At 37.9% G+C, this 26,457-nt stretch overlaps 2 protein-coding genes across 2 annotated transcripts; both read left to right on the forward strand.

Moving 5' to 3' along the window:
• The first annotated feature begins 651 nt into the window (after positions 1-651).
• On the forward strand, positions 652-17,616 carry LOC149811564 (putative UDP-N-acetylglucosamine--peptide N-acetylglucosaminyltransferase SEC). The gene is made up of 28 exons (XM_089993747.1): positions 652-988; positions 2,335-2,480; positions 2,651-2,749; positions 2,920-2,970; positions 3,784-3,900; positions 4,009-4,065; positions 5,820-5,939; positions 6,913-6,975; positions 7,071-7,149; positions 7,348-7,457; positions 7,565-7,618; positions 7,706-7,773; positions 7,879-7,981; positions 8,068-8,270; positions 8,354-8,450; positions 8,918-8,989; positions 9,101-9,177; positions 14,805-14,921; positions 14,988-15,072; positions 15,180-15,347; positions 15,778-15,888; positions 15,979-16,065; positions 16,156-16,283; positions 16,437-16,519; positions 16,677-16,782; positions 16,968-17,114; positions 17,196-17,316; positions 17,411-17,616. The coding sequence occupies exons 1-28, from the start codon at positions 814-816 to the stop codon at positions 17,522-17,524; spliced, it is 2,958 nt and encodes a 985-aa protein (XP_089849873.1). The 5' UTR covers positions 652-813; the 3' UTR covers positions 17,525-17,616.
• Positions 17,617-21,072: 3,456 nt separating this feature from the next.
• Positions 21,073-21,538, forward strand: LOC149811565 (cysteine proteinase inhibitor B-like). The gene has a single exon (XM_089993750.1). It carries the CDS (start codon positions 21,110-21,112, stop codon positions 21,470-21,472), a length of 363 nt encoding a protein of 120 aa, XP_089849876.1. The 5' UTR covers positions 21,073-21,109; the 3' UTR covers positions 21,473-21,538.
• The last annotated feature ends 4,919 nt before the right edge of the window (positions 21,539-26,457 follow it).

Below are 26,457 nucleotides of genomic sequence, written 5' to 3' on the forward strand. Positions count from 1 at the left end.
CTCCGGATACATCGTCAAAACCTGCCAAGCCAACGGCCCAGATCAGAGCACACACGTCACGCCAAACCCCCACTTCAGCGACACGCATCCCTGGCACGGCGCTCACGATGTGCGGTCGAGATCCTACCACAGTGTGGGACTTTTCAACGGTGGATAAGGATAAAAAAGTAAAAAAAGTTGAAGAGACATAAAACCATTTGTTTTAAATGCATGCATACATGATAATTCATCGTCATATTAAACACTTCGTATTTATATACATCATTTCATCTAAAACAATGATGTAACCGGTAGGCACCCAACTAATTATCTTTTTAATTTTTATAAAATTAATGCATTTTAATGATAATTAATAACTTATTGTACACTTAATTAATTATTTTTTAATTTTTATAAAATTAATTTAATTAAATAAATAAAATATAGTTACCAACTTACATTTTAAGCAATTAATTAGGTAGCTAAGGCTCACCGAATATGCCCCGTAGCCCATACGCCGTTGTCTCCAAATTTTTATGCCATTATTGAACAGGTTTGTAAAAAGCCAATCCGTATCAGCAATTTCACAAAGTATGAGCCGTATCTGAAATATCAGTAAAATAAAGGCCTTGATATGAAATTTATTCTTTAAAAGGAAGGAGTTAAGAAAGCTGTAGAGGTGTAAAGAGGCGAATTAGGGCTTCCTGCAAAGTCGATTCTCGCTTTCCCTTCTTCTTCTTCCTGTAGAAAAATAGGGAAAAATTTCGTTTTTTCTTTCTGTGATTGATTCCAATCCGTTGGTTCGGAGGAGAGTTCTTCGCCTTGCCGGAGACGATGCTCTCGCTTCAGAGCGACGGTCGTCATCCGCACCAGATCCACGGATCGGGCGGCAATGGCGCGTTCTCTAGGGTTCCCTTGAAGGCCGAGCACGAGGAGTCGTCGTTCCTCGCCTCTCAGCTCGAGTCATGCTTGAAACCGTCCCATTCGGCCGTCGTCGAATCGCACGAAGGTATCGGATGATTCGTTTCGTTTTTTCCTCTATTTTCGTTTTTTCGCGCTTTCCATCTCTCGTCTCAGGCAGCCGAGCGGGTTCAGATCGTGTAGAATGATGAGTTTTTCTAGGGTTTCTAGTGCCAAAGAGTGAAGACAGGTTTGGGTTGGGGTTTTATTGCTTTGTGTATTTGCTCATGACTTGAAATTTGGTTGTGATCTTGAAGAACTTTTTGATTGATGAATTTGTGATTTGACTGATGACGTTTTGTTATGATTTGCTTTATCTGCGGTTTAAACTCCGAAGATATGTGATTCAATCGATTGTTGATGGAAGTTGTTTGATAGGAATAGTTTCAGACTCCTGAGTACTGTGAAAAGATACGATCTGTGAGTTGATTTTTTATGGTTGATTGCATGACGATTTCGAAGCCCGAAATGTGCAATTGGAGAAGACAATCGTTTGTGATCCATATGACTGCTGACTGCTGACTGCGAGGATTTGTTGCACAGTGGATAGTGCTTTTGAGTGCAAATTCTCTTTTCATTTTTTTGTGTTGACGTCGATTCATCCGGTATGAGGAATTTGTTAAATGCAGTGTATGTGTTAGTCTTGTGCCAATTGAGTCGTGCTTAGGTCAGGATTGCAGCGTTGTAAATGATGAATGGTGGTAGTGTTCACCTAGTTGCGTTCCAATTTGGAGGTCAAATTGTGCCATCTTTTTCAATTGCTTGAGTGGCTTCTTGTTCTTTTACTGCAAGCCTTAATGTGACTTGTTATGCTATACCAACATCTTATTTGTACATCCACTTGTATTTGAGAAACTTTCTCCTTTTGACGGAGTTCCCCGTGAGATTCTCTGAATAGATTAAAGGAATTTATTGGACAACCTTGCGTGACAGGTAGTTCTCTCTTTTTTCTTATGTGCTTTTGCTGAATGCGGATGACGAGCTTACTGAATGCATGTCCAAGTCTATGCAACTTTCTTTCCGCCACTTTGGATTGTGTTTTACATAAGTTCATCCCAGCGACCTGTGGTCTGGTCTGATCTCATAATGAGGAATGTCTTCCCAGTCATGGTCTCTTTGGTAGTAAGGACTAGGCTCTTTCATCAAGAGTTTGATTATTTTGGTTACATATCCCATTTTCAGCAATTCTGATGGTTTTTTTGCTCATGAATGTGTTCCTGTATTTAGTCTTTTTGAATATGATAATTCGTGCTGTAATTCTGGATTGTTTTTCAAGGCTGTATCGTTGCATGCTAAATTTGGTCAAAAGCATGTTGCATATAGCTGCAGCCAGCAACATATATCAGTTTGTTCATTCCAGAGATTCCCATTAAGATCTTTGTGGTTGTGATGCAGTTGATGGAGACATGATTTTTGCCCTTGCTCACCAAAAGTACAAGACTGGACATTATAAACAAGCTCTGGAGCATAGCAATGCTTTTTATGAGAAGAATCCTAGACGAACTGACAACCTTCTTCTTCTTGGTGCAATTTATTATCAGGTGATTAGATATGAATGCTTTTCTAGAATATTATTCTTTCATTCGATATATTTTAGCTCACAACTAATTTTAAGTTTTTTATCAGTTCTTTAGTTGATATGTCCAATGCGTGAACCCTTGAAATGAGAGAAATTGTTGACATTCATAATTTGTGGCCTTTTTGTCTCCAGCTTCATGATTTTGATATGTGCATAGCAAAGAATGAGGAAGCCCTTGGTATTGATCCTCATTTTGCAGAGTGCTTTGGTAACATGGCTAATGCTTGGAAGGTAAATGACGTTTGAAAAATACAAATGCTGTTTCATATATCGTGCATTCTAAAAATAGTTTTTGGTACATTCTTTTTGTTTCTATTTTATTTTCGGTTTTGCTTTCCAACTCAGGTTCAGAATCTTCAGTTCAGATGAATATTGACACAAATTTTCTTTATGCTTTTCAGGAAAAAGGAAACATTGATTTGGCTATTCGCTATTACATGGTTGCAATAGAGGTTAGTTGGAAGTTGATATTTTTTGTCTGATAAACCTTTCACTTGATGCCTTAGGCTCTCATCTAACAGCAAACTATTAAAATTTGCCAAATAAAAAAACAAAAAAAAGATGCTTCATTTATGTACTATTAATGAATAATTGGATATTTCAATAAACAATCTTCAAGAAAATCACAATAACTAGTAAGAACCACTCTACATATTTGTATAAAGGACAACATAATGCTATACACCAACATAGTTGTACATAGTAAACACAATTGCATAATACAAACAGCATGCCACTTGTATATAACACAAATAAGCAACAAATCAATGGATTACTAAGTCAATAATTAATTAATTAATTAATTAACAAGAACAAAGTAATTTTCTGATTAATAGGTCCGATTGTTCAAGAGCAGGGGAGGAAGAACAGAGAGAGACGAGAATATCTTCTTCTTCCTTTCGGCAGAGAGACACACACACTATAGACTAGAGATGGAGTGTCCTATTCAGGGCCTCCCCTAATTTGGGTCAAATGGGGACTTTGACCCCCACCCAACCTCAAATAACACTGGTATTGGGTGCTTCTAAGCATTGTCATACATAGTGTGTAATATGTAAAATAGAAAGTTTTGTACTTTTTATGTTTATTTCTCACATTCTATTGCATGCATGCATGTGCTGGCTCATTGTGTCTTTTAGACATTAATAGAATTCAAAACTTTTGTTCCTTGTGATGTTTGTGTGCTTTCTTTAGGCTTTTTTTAGTTCCAAACTTCTGTTGTTCACTTCGATCAACCTGTAATCCCCATTACATTTTATTTGCAGTTACGACCTAATTTTGCTGATGCATGGTCAAATTTAGCTAGTGCTTACATGAGAAAGGCAAGGTTCAATGAAGCTGCACATTGTTTTCGCCAGGCTCTTGCACTCAATCCTCTTCTAGTATGCATTGTCTTTTCCTTCTCTTATATTTGTGCTTATTTGGAGGATTGCAGTGGTGTTGAGATTCTGTTGTTTTATTTTTTAACCATCTTCCATGTTCTGGCCCAGGTTGATGCTCACAGTAATCTTGGGAATCTGATGAAGGCTCAAGGTCTAATACAAGAGGTAAGGTGCTTGATCTTTAGGAAGGAGAATCTGGTTTTTATTCTGTCTGGCTGGTATTGTGGCAGTTTGTTTTATTCCTGCTATTCTGGTAATATAGGTTCGTTGAATTTGGCTCTCCTGTTTTATTGTATGCATTGTTGAGTGTCAAAAATATTTCTTTGTGAACTTGAAAACAGTCAAGGATTCCAAGTTTCGTTTGGTCTAATTTAGATTCCTTGCACTCGTTTAAATGTGTTTTCTATACTCTTGTTTGCTTTGCCCAGCATTGGCCAGAAGCAATGAAGAGATCCTTAATTATTCTGCTTTCCTTCTAGAAAGTATGCACATCCCCATGTTTCATTTTCCTCTTTCTTCTTTCCACATGATGACCTCACGGTGTTGGAAGTTTTCCCATTCTAGTAGTAAAAAAACTTGTTTGCCAAAGCTTTATGTGGATGATTTTGTCAGTAACAATGTTGTGAAAATCATGCCTAAGGTTCAACCATGTGTGGGGCATGCGCCTCGTATGCCTTGAGGCGCACGCCTCATAGCAAAACACGCCTCAGGGTGAGGCACACATCTCATTTGTAATTAAAAAAAATTGAAACAAAAGGGGAGGGGGGGCCGATGTTAGGGCACCCCCCTCCCTTTGTCTCCTCCCTTTTGCTCCCCAGCCTCTTCACCACCAGCGGCAACAGCCCCTACCGACGGCAGCCACCACTTGCGGCAGGTACATACTCTCTCTTTCTCTCTGTCTTCGTCTCTTCTTCTTCCCTTCCTCTGCTCCCGCTTCTTCTTTCCTCCTTTTTTGTTATTCTTCTTGTTCTTCCCTCCTCCTCCTCTTCTCCTTTTTCTTCTTCTTCTTCTTCTCCTTTTTCTTCTTCTTCTTCTTCTTTCCTCCTTCTTCTTCTTCTTTTTCTTCCTCTGTGCAATTAATTGACTGTACATGTGATTATGTATGTACATGTAATTGACTGTGTATGTTTTGGTTTTTGTAAAGATTGTGTATATCAAATTGCGAATGTTACTTTGTCATTATTTTAAAATAATTTTTTGATAGGTGGATATAAATGTAATGGACTGTGTATGTGTAGGTTTGTACGTGTACATAGCTACATATAAAGATGGTGTATGTACATGTGATCTATTGTGTATGTGTAGGTTTGTAATTTTGTATATAAAGATTGTTAATGTGAATTTGTGACTTTTAGTTTGTGTCATTAGATCATGGATATTAAAAATAAGTTTAGGTGTTTTTGTTGGTGAGACTAAGTATAGATAATTAGATATGCATTATTACGTGTTCTAGTTCTTGAAAAATTAGCTAGATATACATTAACTTTTGGTTGTTAATGCTAATATGCATTATATAATGATGACATGATGTTGAGGAATTTAATTGTTAGTGATTTTGTTACTTAATTTTTTTCATTGAATGCTCATATTTTATTTGTTAGATAGTTAGATAGATCAAGTTGTTGCACTCATATTACTTTACATGTTATTCTCATGTTTTCGGTATATATTTGATATTTTCTATTTCTTATTGGTTGTTGCTTCATTAATAAAGCATTTCTTTTATTTATTTGTATTTTTATATATTTTTTAAACTTCTAAAAAAATATTTTTGAGGCTTATGCTTTAAGCCTCGAGGCTTACTCCTCGCTACATATTTGGTGGAGCGCTTCGTTACGCCTCAACGCTTTTCACAACATTGGTCAGTAAATAATAATTATAACGCAACCTATTTACTAGAAATTGCTGCATGTTTTCAGGCATACAATTGCTATGTTGAGGCCATACGTATTCAACCATCTTTTGCCATTGCTTGGTCTAATCTTGCTAGCATTTTCATGGAGGCTGGAGACCTGACAAGAGCCCTCTCATATTATAAGGTAGGTCACTGCCATCCTGAAAACAAAATTTATTTTGTATGCATTGATCAGCATTATGAGTTGCTTGTCATCTTTTGGTTCTTTGGACTTCCATCATTTTCATTTTCTGGTGATGTATTAATTGACAAAATTTTTCCTATACTTAACAGCAACATAAAGTTTAGCAGGCAAATGTTAAAAATAATCTTACATCTTTTTTAAAGTTATTTGACACTTACTATTAAAGAAAGAAAATAAGGCCAGACTTAAAAGGAAAAGAGAAAAAAAGAGGGGATGTGTAGGAGGCCTTTCTGGAATACTAGCAGATAATGCTCTAGCATATTCAGTGACCTTGCTGAACTATGTATCTAACCAGTGCAACCTTGGGTTGATCCAATTAAACCCTAATACTGTCTTTGTTCATGCTTTGTCTTAGATGACTCTTAGATCCATCTGTAAGCTCTGTTGAAGCCTAAAAGCAGGTGAAGATTAGAGGCCTTCCAGGCTTCCGGCAAGCGGAATTCCATGTAAAGTGGATCATGTGTATGGATTTAGTAACAGAACCAAATCATCCCATGTAAGGAAATTTACGTCAAGCTTTTTGTGCATCCCATTCTGAATTTTGTTTCATATCCTGCCTTGTATACTTGCTTGAGATCTTTCATTGTCAGAGTATGGGTTCTATCTTCAGAAGCATGATGCATTAGTGGATTCCTTCAAGAACCACTCACTTTAGAAGGCTATTTTTATATGAAAAGAGAGTTAATTATATAAATAGTTCGGGGAGGTCAGCGTGTCTCATTGCTCTGTTTTTTTCAAGCACAGTGAAGTGGTGGAATGATGGGTCTAGACCATCTGTTCTTTTGCTTATTTTGTGGTTTAAGCTGCATACTGTGGAGTATGGATGGATTTATGTCTAGTGTAATTAGAAGCATCACCCTAGGAAGCACAGTTAAATTATTTTATGTGATTATTCTGTTGTATGTATTTCCAGGAAGCCATTAAGTATAAACCAACATTTGCTGATGCCCATTTGAATCAAGGAAACATCTACAAGGTAAGTCATCATGTATAGTTCCAGTATGGTCGGGTTGCAGCAGATTCCAAGACTGGATTCTGGAGAAAAACAGATCTTTCTTTTGCCTTTTCCAGGCCATGGGAATGCCCCAGGAAGCTATGACTTGTTATCAACGTGCTATACAGGCCCGTCCAGAATATGCAATGGCTTATAGTAAGTTTTACGTGTGCTTGTTCTTTGATTCAGTTTAATATTCCCTTCCAGTTTGATCAAATCTATCTGGTATATTTCTTGTTGTATGGTTTCCTCATACAAGAGAATTTTGTTACTTCAATGTTGTCTTTGTGTCTGATTTCCTCATGCAAGAGAAGTTTGTTACTCCAATGTTGTCTGTGTTTGAGTACCGTTCAGGCAATCTGGCAAGTTTGTATTATGAGCAAGGCCAGTTGGACCTGTCAATTATTCACTATAAACAAGCCATTAATTGTGATTCAGGATTTCTTGAAGCATACAATAATCTGGTAAGTTTCTTTCATGCTTTGCAAGAATCTCAGTTTGGTTTATAATCTCCTAGAAAATATTGTTTGCTGACTAATTGGTTTTCTGAAATCAATTTTAAACACTGAAGGGTAACGCCCTCAAAGATGATGGCAGAGTTGAAGAAGCAATTAACTGTTATAGGGTTGGTACCTACTATTTAGCTGCTATCTTTTGGCTCATATGTATTTAATAGAATTCTCACTGTTCTTATTCCTGTTGTCACATGAAGTCATGCCTTGCACTCCAACCCAATCATCCACAAGCTCTTACTAACCTTGGTAATATATATATGGAGTGGTGAGTTTCTTTTTGTCCTTGGGATGTGAGTGGTGTTACCAAATTTTAATTCTCCTGTAAAGTTCTTACCGAAGATCTAATGTAACATTCATTTTGGGCTTGTAGGAATAGGATGAGCGTTGCTGCCACCTTTTACAAAGCAACCTTGGCAGTGACAACGGGATTGTCCGCACCTTTCAGTAATCTGGCAATAATATACAAGCAGCAGGTTCTGACACGACTTTCCATTTGTTCCAAAAACTTGGCATGCATTATTCTCTACTGTAGACAAAGCTAATAGTTGATCTATGGCAGGGCAACTATGTGGAGGCAATATCTTGTTACAACGAGGTTCTCCGAATAGACCCTTTAGCAGCAGATGGACTTGTGAATCGTGGCAACACACTTAAGGAGATTGGTCGAGTTACTGAAGCAATACAGGATTATGTTCGAGCTGTTAATATTCGTCCAACTATGGCTGAGGCTCATGCTAACCTTGCATCAGCTTATAAAGATAGGTAAACCTACAAATTAATTGAATAACTTCATATTATGAAATGATTTCATGTTTTCTTATCATTTGAGTTGTGCTTGTTTTCAGTGGGCATGTGGAATTAGCCATAAAAAGCTACAAGCAAGCATTGATTTTGCGTACTGATTTCCCTGAAGCAACTTGTAACCTGCTACATACCTTACAGGTACCAAAGAAACTCTTTCAGCCCCTTTGATGGGTAGTTGCAGACATGAGTTTCATTTCAGGGTGAATCACACACATGCATATGGAAGGAACTTCTTTGGTCTTCCAATAGCAATAGGTGATTGGTTCACTCATGTATCTTCCAAAACTGAAAAAGTATTTTTGAGAGTTGTTTCATGGATCTGGAAGATAGTACTTTGATCCTCCCAATAACTAAAAAGTGTATCATGCGTGAATATTACATCTTCACTGGAACAACCTGATCGACCTCATCTTGGTCCAGGAAAGGATGCACTTGATTTGAATTTCATGAGCCAATAGTTGGTTGCTCAAAATTCAAGTTGATGTCATCTTCTCTCATCTCTCTTTTTTCATTTATCTTTTCTATGGGGGAAAGAGGGGGGGGGGTGTGGGATTGCTATTTTGCACATATCAGGCTGACATGCTTCTGTGGCTTACTTTTTTCAGTGTGTTTGTGATTGGGATGATCGAAAGAACAAATTTATTGAAATTGAAAACATTATAAAGAGACAGATGAAGGTTTGGTTTTGCACTTGCACTGTGTGATTATTTAGTATTTACTCTTTTTTCCAAAGCAGCATATTTCTTTCTTCTGCGTTTTTATTTTGCTTTTTTCCTTTTTCCTTCCAGATGTCTGTTCTTCCCAGTGTTCAGCCATTTCATGCAATAGCATACCCACTTGATCCGATGCTTGCTCTAGAAATAAGGTTTGTTTCTGTTACCTGATGCATTTGATGGTATCAATTTGATATGCACTGTAATTGTTTTTGTTTCATGCAATAAGATATACTCTTGATGCAATGCTTGCTCTGGAAATAAGGTTTGTTTCTGTTACCTGATGCATATATATATATATATATATATATATATATATATATATATATAGAGAGAGAGAGAGAGAGAGAGAGAGAGAGAGAGAGAGAGAGAGATGAAAACCTACCCAATAGAAAACCTCCCAAACCTACCCAATAAAAAACATTTGTTGGATTTTCCGTGTTTTTTTTTGAAATTCTGACCTTACAGATGTGTTCATCATGATTGATTTACTAGAAATTGACACTTGGGTCATGCATTATGGATAAAAAAATGGTATTTGGAGCCTTGAAAATTTATGAAATAGTAGGCCGTTGATTTTTGAAACCGTATGAAAACATATCCATGTATCGGAATCAAATGTTCCAAGAACTGATTCCTATAAAAACAAGCACATAGATCACATCTGCAATGTCAGAATTTCGAAAAAACATCGAAAATCCAATAAATGTTTCTTATTGGGTAGGTTTGGGAGGTTTTTTATTGGGTAGGTTTTCATTCTCATATATATATATATATATATTTATGTATATATATATATATATATATATATAATTTTTAAGAGTTTTAAGTTAACACCTATGTGTATGTGTGTGCATTTATGTATTTATATATGATATAGATAAAACTGGACTTGGTTAAGGTTAACTGAATCTACTTTTGAACAGAAATGGATCTCAGTGTGGTTGACTTCATTTGACACAAAGGAAGCCATGTCCAAGTGTCGCACCCGCATGGGTGCATGTTAAAATATGTGTGTGTGTGTGTATATATATATATATATATTAATATATATATTGGTATTGTAATAGTTAAATGCCCTATAGGGGCATTTTTGTCTTTTACATATAATAAATACTGTTTATTAAAAATAGTATTGGTCTTCTTTTATTTATTTTATTTTTCCTTTTTTTTGTAATTACGGAGTTCCTTGAGGGGCTCTATGGTCTTTTAGACCATAGAGTCATTGGGAAAAGACCATAGACTCGTTGGGAGCTCCTCAAGGTCACTCCCTCTCATTTTTTGTGTATAAATAGGGGTTCTTTTTCCCTTATTCTCTCTATGCTTTTTTAAGCATAATATCAATAAACCTCTTATTCTTCTACTTGTTTGTTTATGTTGCCCTTATGCCTTAGTGGACTTGTGCTTTTGTACTCTTGTGTTTGTGTTGTGCCTTTGCATCGTCCGCTCTTGGACTTGTATGTGCCTTTGCACTTTGTTCTTGTAATTCTGCTTACTTCATTACATAGTTTTGGTCCTTTGGGAAAGTGTTCGTGGTTGGTGGTGCTTGCAGAACTCAAGGTGGAGGAGCTCTTTTTGTGGTCTTCTATATTTTCTCTTCCTTCTTCTATCAAGTCAAAATGGAGAATGAACAAAAAATAGATCCGCCTTTCAAATTAAATGGTTCCAACTATATGATGTGGGCGTTCGCTATGAAAAATAACCTCAAAGGCAAGAAGCTTTGGGGATACATGATGAACTCTATTCCAGAGCCTCAACTCAAACTCCCTAAGTTGGAAGCAAATCAAGAAAAAGCGTTGGAAGGAGATGCTCAAATCAAAGCCATTGAAAACCATCAATCTAAGGTAGAAGATTGGAAAAACAAACATGCAAAAATTCTTGCATGGCTCATGAACAATGTTAAGCTCAAAATATGTGCCAACATTGCTAAGTTCTGCAAAGCCGACGATGCATTGTTTTTTATGAAGACTATGTATACCCGAAAAGACCTTGCAAGACAATTTTTTCTTCAAGAAAACATACATGCCATCAAATGAGGGGACATGAATGTCCGTGACTACTTTAATGCTCTTGGTCCTCTATGAGATGAGTTATCTCTTCTTTAACCCAAATAGGTTGCTAGTGAGGATCTTAAGCTAAGAAGGGAATAAATGGAAAAAGAATATTTTTTCAATTTTTACATGGGTTTAAACTTGTATTTGAACAAGATCTTCTCTCCACCATTGATCTAAACCTCTTCTTTTGAAAAATGTTGTTGCCGAAATATGCAAAGAAGAAACTCGTCTTGGTATGATTAAGGGAGGGGATGAAGTGTTGACCGTTTCTAAACTCGACCATCATCTGAAATCTTACAAGCCTCCACACTTTGGAATACAAAATAGCTATACTAGTAATTATAAAATGGCTATTTGTCATCATTGCTATGAACCGAGGAACATAAGACCTAATTGCCCCAAGTTGAATGACTCTCCAAAGAACAAGGTGACTTTCATTGAAGAATCTACACCAAAGAAGGATGAATCAAGTAAGGGAAATGACTCTTTTTCACTTGCTAAACTATCTAGGCATTTCAACAATTACTCAAATTTCCATCTACATTGGGTGCCGCAATAGCTTCATCTTCTTCTCCAGGTATGTCTTCTTGGATTCTTAATTCGGAAGCCTCATTTCCTATGACACCTCATGAGAATGGTTTATCCGATTTATGCATTAGTTAAAAAACTTCCTATATTTCCACTGTCGATGAAACATTTTTGCAAATTAAAAGTATTGGAACCTCAGATTTTTTTCAAAATTTTTGTGTACCTAAAGTCAGGGTTCTACAACTAAATTTAAATCTTTTTTCCGTTTTTCAAATTTTTGATCATGGATGTGAAATTTCTTTCTCATCTAAGAGTTGCTTTGTGCAGAATCTTCAGTTCGGGAAGCAGATTGGGCAAGGCCATGGGAAGGGAAGATCTATACTTCATAAATTATCTAATTCTTTCTCCAAATTCTTTTTGTAATTATGCCCAAGATAAAGATATTGAAACTTTGTATAAAAGACTTGGACATCCTAGCTACTCAAAGATGTATCTTCTTTCTTTTGAGGAAAAAATTTGTAATGAAAAAGATTTAATTTGCAAAGATTGCATCTTTGGAAAGATAAAATTTATTTATTTTCTTAATAGAAGTTTGTCTACCTTTTGAATTAGTGCATTCAGATGTTTGGGGACCTTCTCCCGTCATATCAAAAGGAAGGTATTCATATTATGTTACTTTTATCGATGATTTCACTAGATATGTGTGGATCTACTTAACTTCAAATTTGATGTATTTTATTTCTTTAAAAAATTTCATATGATTGTCAAAAATTAATTTCAAGCAACATTTTTATTCTTAGATCTTATTCGGGTGGTGAATACTTATGAAATGAGTTTTAAAATTATTTAGAACAAAATGAGATTTGTCATCAAAAGTCGTGTCCTAAAACTTTCCATCAAAATGGATTAACTAAAAGAAAACATAGGCATCTTATAGAAACTACTAGGACACTATTTATTTTTAAAGATATTCTTAAAAGTTTTTGGGCTAAGGCTGCTCTAACTTCAATGTATTTGATAAATAGAATGGCCTTATCTTCCTTAAAAAATGTATCTCCTTATGAAAATTTATTTGAAAGAACATCAGATTTCAAGCGATTGCGAATTTTTTGGTTGTATGCGTATTGTACTCTTAGGTAAAAGAGATAAATTGTTTCCCAAAGCCATTGAATGCATATCCATGGGTTATGGAGAAAACAAAAAAGGATATAGATGTTTTTGGCTCTAAGAATAGCAAACTATATGTTTATAAAGATGTAACCTTTTTGAAAAACGAAAACGGTTTTTGAGATAACCAAAGAAAATAATGAAGTAGATTATACCTCTCTATTTGACCTATTGCCACAAGAAGAGTTGACTTCTTGTGATGATTCTTTGAATGATAACGGTGATAATACCTTGAATGATAATAAAAATTGTGATGATAATATGCATTCAAATGATGAGAATGCAGAATCGTCTATGAGAAATAATGACACTGATGATAAACTCATAGAAATATATACCCAACGTGAGCAAAGGAATCCTCTGAGTGCTTTAGAAAAATATTCACAAAATTCATCTTTAGAAGAAATCCTTCTTAGAAGATTCAATCGTGTCTCCAACCCACCAAATAGGTTTGTATCTCATGACACATCGACACATGGATCCTCCACCAGGATTTTGTATTGAAAAAGAAAAAAACCGTAAACTTACAAAAGCTTTGTATGGTTTTAAACATGCTCTTAAAACTTGGCATGGTAAATTTAGTAATGTAATGGCTCATATGGGTTTTCATTTTGGCTATACTGACAGTGCACTTTTTGTCAGAAGTATAGGTTCTAAAGTTATTTTTTTTACTTTATGTAGATGATATGCTAATCATTGGAAATAACAAGCAGAGAGTCAATGATTTTAGGAACATTTTAAAATAAAATTTTGAAATGTTTTGAGTTAGGTTTATTAAGATGTTGTTGTATTGAAGATGTGTACTCTCTTAGAGGGTACATTATTTCTCAAATGAAACTTGCTATTGATATTTGTACTAAGTTTGATATTTCAAATGACAAGAAGATACAAACCTTTGAAGTGATTAATGTTAAATTAAGGCTGAAAGATGAAACTCTTCTCGAAGATCCTACACTTTACTGCCAACTTGTTGGGTCTCTCACTTGTCTATCACTCACCCAGACATAGCTCTTGCAATTCACTCTATCAGTCAGTTTCAGCATGCTCCGACCACTGTGCACATGAGTGTTGTATTAAGAATTGTCAAATATATCAAGAGTACTATAATAAAGGGAGTTTTCCTATCCTCATCTTCTTTATTAGATTTACATGCTTATATTGATGCTGACGGGGGGAGAAAATCCCAATGATAGATTTTTGTGTATTTTTAGGTAACTCTTTGATTTTGTGTAGATACAAGAAGCAAAAAAAGTATATTTATCTTCAATAGAAGCTAAATATCGTGCGATGACTACTATAACTATGGAGCTTGTATGGCTAAGCCTTCTCTGAGACATGATGATAATAATCTCAAAACCTTCGAAGATGTGCTGTGATAATAAGAGTGCAATTTATATTGAAAGCAATCACACCTTCCATGAGTGAACCAAACACATTGAGATGAATTCTCATTATGTGTGATGAATATATGAGAGGGACCATTGAGGCTGTATGTTACATCATAGTATGACTTTTTCACCAAGGCTCTTCCTGCTTCTCAGTTTATTTTTCTCCTTAACAAACTTTCAGTTACTTCGCCGTAAGTTTGAGGGGGTGTTAAAATGCATGTATATGTATATATACTTATATATTTATTTTTTTTGGTATTGTAATATTTAAATTCCCTATAGGGGCATTTCTGTCTTTTCACATGTAAGAAGTATCGTTTATTAAAAACAACAATTTTCTTTTATTTATGTTCTTTTTACTTTTCCCTTTTTTGTAATTACGGAGTTCCTTGAGGGGCTCTATGGTTTTTTAGGTCATAGAGTCGTTGGAAAGTCCTTGGGAGCTCCCAACGACTCTAATTGGGACTGCTGTTTTTGTTATTGTTTTGTTGCTGATGCTGTTGTTGATGTTATTATGGTTATTTTGTTTTTTGCTGTTGAAAATAACATATGATTTACATTGCTCTACAGTAGCATCTCGTTATGGTCTTCAAGCCTTCAGTTATCCCCTGCTGTAGTTTATTGTTATTTTGTTTTTTGCAGTCGAAAATATGCTGCACATTGCTCTTTGGTAGCATCTCGTTATGGTCCTCAAGCCTTCAGTCATCCTCCTGCTGTGCCCCTCAAGAGCGAGGGTGGGAATGGAAGACTAAGGGTGGGGTAAGTTGCTTGTCATACTTATCTTAGTCTTTTTTTTTATGTATCTTATTATTGGGTTGTTTTCAGGTATGTAAGCAGTGACTTTGGTAATCACCCTCTTTCACATCTTATGGGCTCAGTATTTGGCATGCACAACAGAGAAAACATTGAGGTTTTGTAGATCATACCTTTTGTCTTTCATTATAGTTGATTATGAGTTCACGAGTCCTTCCATTGGTTCCTTCACGTATAATGAATTTGGGTGGGCATGGGTTGCAGGTTTTCTGTTATGCACTAAGCCAGAATGATGGTACTGAGTGGAGGCAACGTATCCAGTCTGAAACTGAGCACTTTGTTGATGTATCTTCCATGTCTTCAGATATGATTGCAAGAATGATTAATGATGATAAGATACAGATCTTGGTCAACCTGAATGGATATACTAAGGTATTTATCTGCATATTAACATGTTTTGGTGGTTACACACTTACATTGACAAAGTTACACCATCTTATCTGAAGGATCTTGGCTTCTAGTCCCATCTTCAGACAAGATCCTACTATGGCTATTCCTCTGGGAGGCTCCTTTTCTGCCTTTTTTTTTATCTTTCTTTTGCCCCTGAAAGTCTTTGAGAGTTGGGAGCTTGTTGGGAACTTCCACATATTCTTTCTGGGGTTACACCATAGAGAATGATGTATCAGGATGTTGGCTGTAGCTTTTCTGCCCCAACAGCCTTGTTAGAATGTGGGGAATATATAACTGCCTCATTGTTATTTAAGAATGTGGAAACTCTGTTTCAGGTATTTTACATTCTATTTCACACTTTTGTCTTTTCTCATGAAATTTGATACTGCCATCTCTTAATGTTTATCTACAGGGTGCAAGGAATGAAATCTTTGCCATGCAACCTGCTCCTATTCAAGTCTCATACATGGGTTTTCCTGGGACAACTGGTGCAACTTACATCGACTATTTGGTTACCGACGAGGTTGATATTTGGTGCAAGGCATTATGGTCTAACTTTTCAGTGCTTTGTTTTAACTTTTAATGATTTCTAATTCTGAGTCTTCTTTTGCAGTTTGTGTCACCTCTGCGGTTTGCTAATATTTACTCTGAGAAACTTGTACATTTGCCACACTGTTACTTTGTGAATGACTATAAGCAGGTGATTTCTGGAGCAAGTTTGAATTTTCTTTATTTATCTTTCATCTGGAATTCTCACTGACGTACTCCCATCTGGCAAATTTCCTTCCAGAAAAACCGGGATGTCTTAGATCCCAGCTGTCGACATAAGCGATCTGACTATGGTTTACCAGAAGATAAATTTATATTTGCTTGTTTTAATCAGCTATACAAGATGGACCCAGATATCTTCAACACCTGGTATGTCAATGGGTTTTTATTCATCGTTTGCTTGCCTTGGCATCTCCTGTCTTTGTATTCTTTACCACCTGAGTCTTTTATCCTTAAAATATGATAAAGGAGGCTGTTTGCTTAGTTTGTACAGTTTTGTTTTGGCTCTTTTGGCAACTTCAGGTGTAATATTCTTAGACGTGTTCCTAATAGTGCATTGTGGCTTCTCCGGTTCCCAGCTGCTGGCGAGATGAGATTGCGAGCCTGTATGTGCAGTTGTAGTTGTCTGATGTTCAAATCTGTTCGTTTTAGTTTCATCAACTTGTACTTGTGGCTCAATAGCTTCCCTGCCTTCATGGTGGTTATGATACTTTGCCTTTGAATCTGATTCAATACATGATTCTCTGTTACTTTTATGATCAGATGCTGCTGCTAGAGGTGTGCGGCCAGAACAAATCATCTTCACTGACGTTGCTATGAAGAATGAACACATCAGACGCAGTGCTCTGGCAGATCTTTTCCTTGATACGTACGACATCTCTTATGTTAAAGAAGTGTGTCTTGTTTGTTTCTCTGAAAGCTCATTTTTCCGATTTAGCTAGGAGCATTGTATATGTACTAAGCTTGGAATACTAGTACTATTTCTAATTCAAGGTAGTGGTTTTTTTGTTTTCTTTTTTCTCCATGATGCTAATTAGTGTTTGTGCTGATCAGGCCATTGTGCAATGCGCATACAACGGGTACCGACATTCTCTGGGCTGGTCTGCCTATGGTGACGCTGCCATTGGAGAAAATGGCGACTAGAGTGGCTGGCTCACTATGTTTGGCTACTGGTATTGGTGAGGAGATGATCATTAGCAGGTTAGTTGTTAGCTAGCAAGAAATAACGGCATTAACCCTTTCTCCTTGAGCTAACGAACTTTCTTATGCTGATGCCTGTAGCATGAAGGAATATGAAGAGAGAGCTGTTGCTTTGGCGGAAAACCGCCCCCGGCTGCAGGCTTTGACCAATAAGTTAAAGGCAGTCCGGTTGACGTGCCCCTTGTTCGATACAGCCCGCTGGGTGAGTTCATGAAGGATTTATTCTTATGTTTTTTAACACAAATTTACATTTCTTTTCTAATGATAGATTTCTTTTTCTGTATTTTGTACTCCAGGTTAGGAATCTGGAAAGGGCATATATCAAGATGTGGAACTTGCACTGTTCAGGTCTGCCGCCTCGGCATTTTAAAGTAACAGAGATTGATGCAGAATTTCCATATGATCGGTAGTTTACAATGTAGAACTGTAGATAGAAATTATATACACACAAGAAATACACCGAAAAGGTTTTACAGAGTAAAAGGCAAGCTGTTTGTCCAAATGATGCACTGGTGTTTGGCTGCTGCCAGTGCTGAGGGAAGCTGGTTGTATGGTATCAAAGCTTAATCCATGAAACGGGAAATAGGGGATCGTGCTGAGGGGTAAGCAGAGATTCCAGCATGACGTTTTTTCTGCTTTTATATATATATATATATATATATATATATATATATATATATATATAATGTGTGTGTGGAACCCTCAACCACCCTGCTGGACACCGTGTGTGGGGCCCCATGATTACCCTGCCTTGCGTGCCCACCTCTGAAAGCTACGGAAGCTACAGTCACACCCGAGTGCCAGCAGGTTTTGATCCAGTGCCTTCATCTCAGCACCCTCAACCACCCTGCTGGCCACACCGTGGTTTTTCTGCTTTTTGTGTGGTGTGTTCCTTTCATTCCTTGTCCAGCGATATGGCTACATGGGCGTTGGAGGTAAATCTTCTATAATTTTATTTATCAAGTGCTCAGAATTCCATACGGTGGGCATGGCTCTACCATATTTGTATTTTTGGTCTTAGTGGGTCTTTAAAGCAGTGCCCAACAGATTTTTTCTATGGTTCATCCCCTAGGTTGATAAAGTGGGTAGGGCTGGTAAACAAGCAGACCCAACCCAACAGAGGGTGTTTAAGCTTGGTTCATTTTTTGTGTTATGCCAAACTGAGCTTGAGCTCGTGAAGAGCCCGAGCCAAACGAGTTGAGCATGTACTACCTCATTTACAAAAAGTAAAATTTCGAAAATAATAAAATTTTGGACATTCAACTCATTGAGCCAAGCTTGAACTTGCTCATTTACAAAGGCTCTGTTTGGAAGCCAACATCGGGCGGAGATGGGGTTTTCCGATGTCCTTGTTTGCTTACCTGTAGTTGGTAGGTGAGGAGATCAGAGTGGAGTTGTGCCGCTTGTGATTGTCTGAGTTCAAAAACATCCTGCTGAGGATGTTGTGAACTCTTCTCTCATCTCTGCCGACCCATCTCCCTTCCCATGTCCACTCCCTCCCCCTCAACTCTGGCTCCCGAACAGAGCTTAATTGTTTCAAATTTGTGAGAAATAGGATTCAAGTTCTATGCTTATTGTTTGCAAGTCAAACATTTCAACTGTCTATATTCTGCGTTTTAAAATATATATAAGATTATTGATTAGCGAGCTTATACAAGTGAAGCAGAGCCAAGCATCAGTTATTTTTGTCCGGTTTTCTAATCCTCTTTCATGAGTTCAATCTGATTTTTATGAGCTCAGCCACGAGGGGCTCATCTCATTTGCCAGCCCTGAAAGGTAAATATCGTCATAGCCTCCATGCTTGCCTGTTCAACCAAGCTGCTGCTTGTGTCCTGATTCAATTCCTTAAGGTTAGCGATTGAGCAAAAACAGAAACATGAAGCCGTCTCTGGGTGAATATATTTGGTTGTATATAATAATGGGTCGAGACTTTAGATTTCATAAGTTGATGGCTAATGAACAGGGAGTAATAGCTAATAAAAATGTGTTTGGTCGTCATCCAATGATCCAACAGCAGCCCGTTGGAAGTGGGTGCGAATAACTTGAAGTCATAATATTGCTCTGATCAGTCTGTTAGTACATCCAACCCAACCCAAAACTGCATATCCGTGGGTTGATCCAAACTCAACCCGAGTAACTTTTTTTTTGAGAGGTAAAAAAAACTTTATTAATGATTTCAGCAAGTAACAATAAGTAGGGATTTTAATCTAATTTGGGTCGGATCTAGACATTACCAAGTCCAACGTAATCAGGTTTGACTTAATCTAATTTGGATGGAAAAATATTAAACCAAACCCGGATTTGACTAGCTTAAAGCCTGGTATTTACAGTTATCAGGTTAGATTTTTAGTCGGATTCAGGTTCGGTTTGAGTGCAAAACTTAATACCAAACCTGAATCCAACTTTTAATCAGATCCAGATTTGGCTACCAAACCCGCTTAATAGACTCGGATATGGGTTGGGTATCGGGTTGCAACCAAATCATTTACATCCCTAACAAGAAGTTGTTAGGTTGAAGAGGATTCAACCCCCATCATTTTTTTTCAGGGGGGCGAACCACCATCGAGATCAGAGACTTATTCGCGCTTAAGATGGTGTAAACTCGTGCCGCACTCCTTTACCCCAGAGAATAGCTTGGCTGCGGCTGAGAACTGGCTTATCCTTTGCCCTCATTAATGCAAGGGCTTTGACACTCATGGGAATGGAAACCTGACTAGCCGTCTAGTTCTATGACCCCTCCACTGCACCAAACCCCTTGGGCTAACACCCATCATTTCAAGCAATGATACATCAGTAGCAAAGAGAAGATGGAGCCAGGCCAGGTCGTTTTGTGTCTAGCTGCCACTATAAAAGTCAATTCAAGGAGCACTGTTCTTCTCAAAACAGAAGCAGACGCTTTGCCATGGAATATACGATAATGCAAACAATAAGTCAGGTTTTCATACATCTGACCCGACCCTTCTGATCCCACATGTGTTCTTGTATATTTTTATAATAAAAATAAATATATCTCAAATGTCCTCTAAATAGGACCCAAAAGGATCAGATTCGGATCAGCTAAATACATAGAAGAGCCAGATCCGAATTGGGTCAGAACAGCCAAAAATCATAAAACCCCAATACTGGATCCTACCCATTTACCCTACCTCTAAATTATGTTGTTTGGGATTGAGATTCCACTTTTTTTCTGAACGCGAGCTGGGTGCTTGTTATTTGGGCCAATTTGGGTGCACCCTAATGGGTGGGGTACCAATTACGTACAGGTCCTTCACCCAAGACTATGCAGAAGTTACCCAAAAGTAGAAATGCAAATGGTTCAGATCCAGAACAGCAAAATACATAGGGATTCGGATCCAAAACAACCAAAAATTACAAAACCTCCGTCCCGTATCCTACTCATTTGCATCCCTACACAAAATGCCCAAACCCTACTCCCGTGAGAAAAAAGATCAGGTGCATTGTGACAGGCCCTATCTCCAAGATGGAGGGTGATCAGATGCAGCGGCACACTGAAAGTGTGCAATCACATTGCACCTAATCCTCTCTTCCGGTAACCGGTCCATACGAGTCCCCCACTCATCCACGCCCAAGGAAAGCAAAATAAAACGCATCGGACCAAACCGGGTACAACCCGACTCGGCGCTGACCCTTATCCACTACCCAAAAACCGAGGCTACGCGGAAACCAGACAAGAAACCTACCACAAAAATCCAATCTTTCAACAAAACCAAAGGTCAGGATTTACCTGACAAAACGTTTATCGGGTTCACCTCGGGAACTGTTTTCCATAAGCTCTTCAACCGTTCATCATCTCCCGTAGGGCCTATCTCCACCGTCAGATGCCTGAAGTAGAGACGCGGCACGCCGTTCGCAGACCGTCTCCTTTCCCAACGTGTCACACCCCGACGCCTATAAATGCGACACGCCCTTCATCCCCACCACCAAAAGAGCAAAAAATCCGTAGAAGAAGAAGAGAAGAAACCCATCTTTCCAAGATGGCAATTTGCCGCTCCTTCCTCCTGTTGCTCTCCTTCATCGTCATCATCGTCGTCCCTTCTCCGGCGGCTGCTCGGCCGGGGACCTTCGTCGGAGGGAGGACGGAGATCCCCAACGTGAAATCCGACGGCGAAGTTCAGGAGCTGGGGCGGTTCTCCGTGGAGGAGTACAACAAGAGGCACAACACCCACATCTCCTTCAGCCGAGTGGTGGAGGGTCAGAGACAGGTCATCTCCGGCATCAAGTACTCCCTTTGCATCGAGGCCGTCGACGGCGGTGCCGCCAAGATGTTCGACGCGGTGGTGGTGGTGAAGGCCTGGCTCAGGTCCAGGGAACTCGTTTCCTTTGAGACCGCTGCTTAATAGTTGAGTGGTTTTGTTTTCTTTCTTTCTTTTGTGTTTTTGTTTGAATAAAGTTGGGGTTCTCTATGTGAAAGTTTGGTTTGCCTGCCTCTGGTTGTGTGGTTGTGTTGAGCCAGAGGAAGCGTAAATAATGGATGGGGGAGTTTTGGGGATGGTGGTTGTGGCCCCTGAGCTACGAGATTTTCAGGGGGTTTTGGTTTGTGCTTTTTCTTTTTTTTCTTTTTTGAGTATATTAAAGAAGTTTTGGTTGATTGATATTGATTTTGTTGCTTGGTTTTTGTGGGTTGGATTGTGTTTTGTGGGGATTTGTTTTTTTAGTGGATTTTGATTCTTCAGAGAGAGAGAGAGAGATTTCCCTCTCCAGTCTCCACTTTGATATGCAGAAAATTCGTCCAGTCTCCACTTTGATATGCAGCATCCCATGTCCAAAAATCTGGATCTCAGACGCACCCAAACGTGTCATAAGAGGAAACAGCCAAACAGGAACCACCATCATAACATAGATTGGGATCTTAGCCATGCCAAATGGATCTATCGATCATTCTGATCTGCTAATACCTTGTGCCAACTCAATTATGAGCTTTTTTTTATTTTTTCATTTTAAACCTTACTACCTACAAATTTCAACTTTACTGCTAGGACCTCTTCTATTAAAATGCTATGGTGATGGATATGAGCAATCGATGATTTGATTTTCTAGCATAGCAGCCATCTTAGCATTTAGAATACTCAACCAAAAGCAAGTAAGTAAATGGATCGTGACCCATGATCCATGTGGTCAGCAAGGTCCTGTGTCAAGCTGAAAGCCCAGCATCGAATCTCGCTGGGGCTGTCATTGCTTTATCACTGATGAGGAACGTAAGGCTGGGTGATCGTGTCCTCAATCCAGAGTTTTATCTTGCAGGCAGATCTATTAAGTGACCCGGGGTTCTTAGTGAAGGTTTTCTTTAGTTTTCATAAAACAAACAAACTCATGAACCATTATTTCTTAGAAAAAAATCATGGCAGTTTTAGAAGCAGATAACAACGAGAGCAGATCAGGTGATCTGCCAAATCATTTTAAGAAAGTGATTTGGCATCTTCGCCGTCCATCGCTTCATCCCACCAAGACCCCACGGTCTTTATGCAATTTGTGGAAGGTGAGGATGCCAAATTACTTTTCTTAAAGTGATTTGGCAGATCGCTTGATCTGCTCTCGATAACAACCCCAATCTCATCAAGAGAACACCACAAACACTACCCCCAGTAAACGGATCCATGAATAGGAACTGGCCCGCATTGTTCAGTAAAATTAAGTAAAAAACTACCTAACTTATTAACTACTTAATAAAGGCTGCTTAACATTCCATTATTACATTTAGCCACACGTTTTGGCAGTTTTATGTTTCAAAGCACCCTTGGTCATAAAATCATTTTGTCATCCTTTGTTTAGTAAAAAAAAAAACTCTCATCGTTTATCTTTTAACAAAACAAGATGCGTGAGTTATTAAAAGAAGATAAAAAAATGTCATTTATACCTCTGAGGATTAGGGATGGCAGTGGACCGGGGGAAATCGGGCCCCGCCCCATCTCGCCCCGTTTGGACCGGGGATGAAGGGTATGAAACGGGGATGGAGGCGGGGACGAAGGTTAAAATCCATCCCCGTCCGGGGGTGGAGGCGGGGATGGACGTGCACTTTTCCCCGCCCCGCCCCGCCTCATCCCCGTTTGAACCGGGGATGGAGGACATGAAACGGGGATGAAGGCGGGGATGGAGGATAAAATCCATTCCCCGCCGGGGATGGAGGCGGGGGCGGAGGATAAAATCTTGAGGCGGGGCGGGGGTGGAGACCTTGTCCCCCGCCCCACTGCCATCCCTACTCAGGATGGCTGAATGACCTAATCTAAAATTGTTGGCAGCTTTTGTAAATAGCTGATATGCTAAGCTAGGGCAGCACATGAGGCGAGTTAGACCCGAGCTTGGGCTGGCTCGGCTCCACTGATTTATAAACTTTGCTGTTCAAGCTCGACTCGAGCTTGAGCAGAGCTTGAACAGCCTTTATACTCTGTAATAGGCTCGAGTCGAGCTTGAGCTAAGTTGGGTTCAGTTGGAGCTGAAAATCATTAGTTAAGAAATGTTTTGAAACAAATAGGGAGGGTGAAATTTGAACAAACCACCTCTTCTAAAGATGGCAACTTCCTATCCATCAGGAAAAGACCTTTTTTTTGTTTAAAACAAATGAAAATTTGTCACCTTATATGCCTTATGCCTTATAGGAATCAAGCTTAATGGTACTAGAGCTTAACTGAGCCTAATTGCTTATTCAAGCTTGCTCGTATATATACTAACAGTCTAAGCTTTTGCTCAAGCTCAGCTCGTTTATTTTCTTGGACAGATTCAATCCGAACTTAAACAGGCCGAGCCTAGCCAACTCAATTCATTGTGCAACCCTAGCTTTTTTCTGCTTCGGTAAATTACACTAAACAAATAATGCCCTAAAATGCAAAGACTGGACATTATCATAAGTTGTGTAATAGATTCACAGGATAGACTATTTCGGGTTAATATTTAATGCCTTTAAAGGCACCAAATTATATGAAACTATTGAGTTGAAAAGCATACTTTTAGTTTTTTTTTTTTGTAAATTAAATCTTATGGATGTGATCTATAATGTTTGTTTAGTCAAAAATGAGTTTTGAATCATATGATTGTGATACATATCAGATTGTTTAAGAGCTTCAAAAATGAATGATCTACAATGCACTAAAATTTCATGACTCAAAAATCATATTTTTTTGACTGAAATAACAGGATCCAAGGTTTGATCCTTAGCAATCAAACCTTCCTGACCACATCTATGAAGTCAGATTGAGTTGATAAAGCTTGAACCTATAAATTTCAGCTCAATAGTTCCATATAATTTGTTGCCTTAAAAAAGACTAAATATTAACCCGAGTATTTTCCAATAATACTATGGTACTCCATTGGGGTGTCATACATATACATGCAGGCCAGCACCTGCATGTGCCCCACGTGGATGTGTGGCCATGATTCTATTTGATCATCAACAGGAGATCGAGATCTGGCATGGTTGGCATTCTTGGGACTCGGTATCGTATCGAACACATGCAACTGGGTGACTTTGGACAAGTCAACTGAGTGACTCGGGTGAGTGAAGATCTTTTATTTAATTTATTAAAAATATATTATATATATTTATAGTATAATAAATTTTAAATCCAATATATGAATGTGATTTATTACATATAATAATACACATAACTTTAAAAAATATGGTGAAAATAGTGGCAATATTTTTAAAATATCACAGAAAAATAAAATATGTTAGTTCATTATTTTAAATTGTACAATGACATGTTATTTGCCAAATATCATGATATATTTGATAAAATGTAATTTACTTAAGAAAATGATGTTCTACATATAAATTTTCAAAAAATGAAGATAATTAATTGCATGAGAGTTATTTAAGATGCATTAAAATAATGCCATTTTCATTATGATGTCTTCTTATTGTCATTTAATTATCTCTCTCTCTCTCCATTGAATGGTAATAAAGTTCTTCTCATCCACCGATTACCAAAACCTAGAATAGAAAATATTTTCAACGAGTCTAAAATCTAAAACTGTTTAAAAAACGGGTTGGTTATGAGTATAGTAAATAGAGACCCGACCCGGTTTTGTACCTGACCCTAATGATTCTATGTACTTTATACCTGAATCCAGTATGTATACAAAATCGTTTCATCGCCAACCCATTTTTCGTTCCTGAAGCGATCCGGCCCAAAAACTGTTTTGGACCCAACACCTAAACCAATCATAAGCCAAACATAATTTATACTGATTATGAGATTTAAGTATAATTATCATTAATTCAATAGGGTTCGCTTGTGATAACAAGTTTTCTAACTTTAACAAATTAAAAACCATAATTGAACGAACTTGTATCAAAGCAAACACACCCGTATAATATACTCGACCTAATTTATACTTAAAACTGATTAACCCATACAAGTCTACAACTGTCACAAAGACACGTCGCCACGAGGAGGCACGACGGGATTCGACTTGCAAATTCGAAATTTTTTTAGAAGATAAGCACGAGGACATGAAATTTTTTAATTTTTAATCTATAAAACTATGTTTTAATATTTTTAATGTTAAAAAGTATTTTTATTGAAACAATACTTCAAAATTTTAAAATATTATCCTATCCGGTCTACAATCTTGATAATATCTTGACTGACCCCAAACATGAATCAATTAAGACCTGACCCATTTGGAATCGACTCATGGTTGACCTAAACATGTTAACCATATGAGTCCAAAATTTTCAGCCATACCCAGACCTGAATTAAACTAGGTCAGGTTTGAGTCTATCTGTTAGACCCAATTTAAAAACAGGTCTATTTAAGACCCAAACCATTTTGTATCTAAACCCCTTAATCTTTGTGGGTCTTCAATTTTAGTCATATCCAAACCTGAATCTAGATGTGAATCAAAATGAGTCGGATTTGACTCTAATTTTTAGACTCGAATAAAAACAGAAGCTAACCAGACCGGTTATGCTTCTAGAGGAAGTGTGAAGGGATTTAAACATAAAAATAGGAATCTAATAAGAAAAACTGGGGGCACATCAGAGTACTTTTTTGCCATTTAGCAAGAAACGAATGCAGGGATGGCAGTGGACCGGGAAAAACTAATCCCGTTTGAACTGGGGATGGAGGATACGAAATGAAGAATGTATCATGAAGGTTAAAATCAAAACCCTTGCGGTGATGGACTTAGGGATGGCAGTGGACTCGGAAAAAATGGGGCCCCACCCCGCCTTGCCCTGTTTGAATTGGGGATGAAGGGCATAAAACTGGAATAGAGGTAGGGATGAAGGTTAAAATCTATCCCCCTGCCCTGATGAAGGTGGGGATGGACTTACGCTGCCCCACCCCACCCCGCTCTGCCCATCCCCATCCCCAATCCTTCTAAG

This window comes from Nuphar pumila, chromosome 17 (genome assembly GCF_984573655.1).
Source record: "Nuphar pumila chromosome 17, dmNupPumi1.hap1.1, whole genome shotgun sequence".
In the NCBI taxonomy this organism is placed as follows: Eukaryota; Viridiplantae; Streptophyta; class Magnoliopsida; order Nymphaeales; family Nymphaeaceae; genus Nuphar; species Nuphar pumila.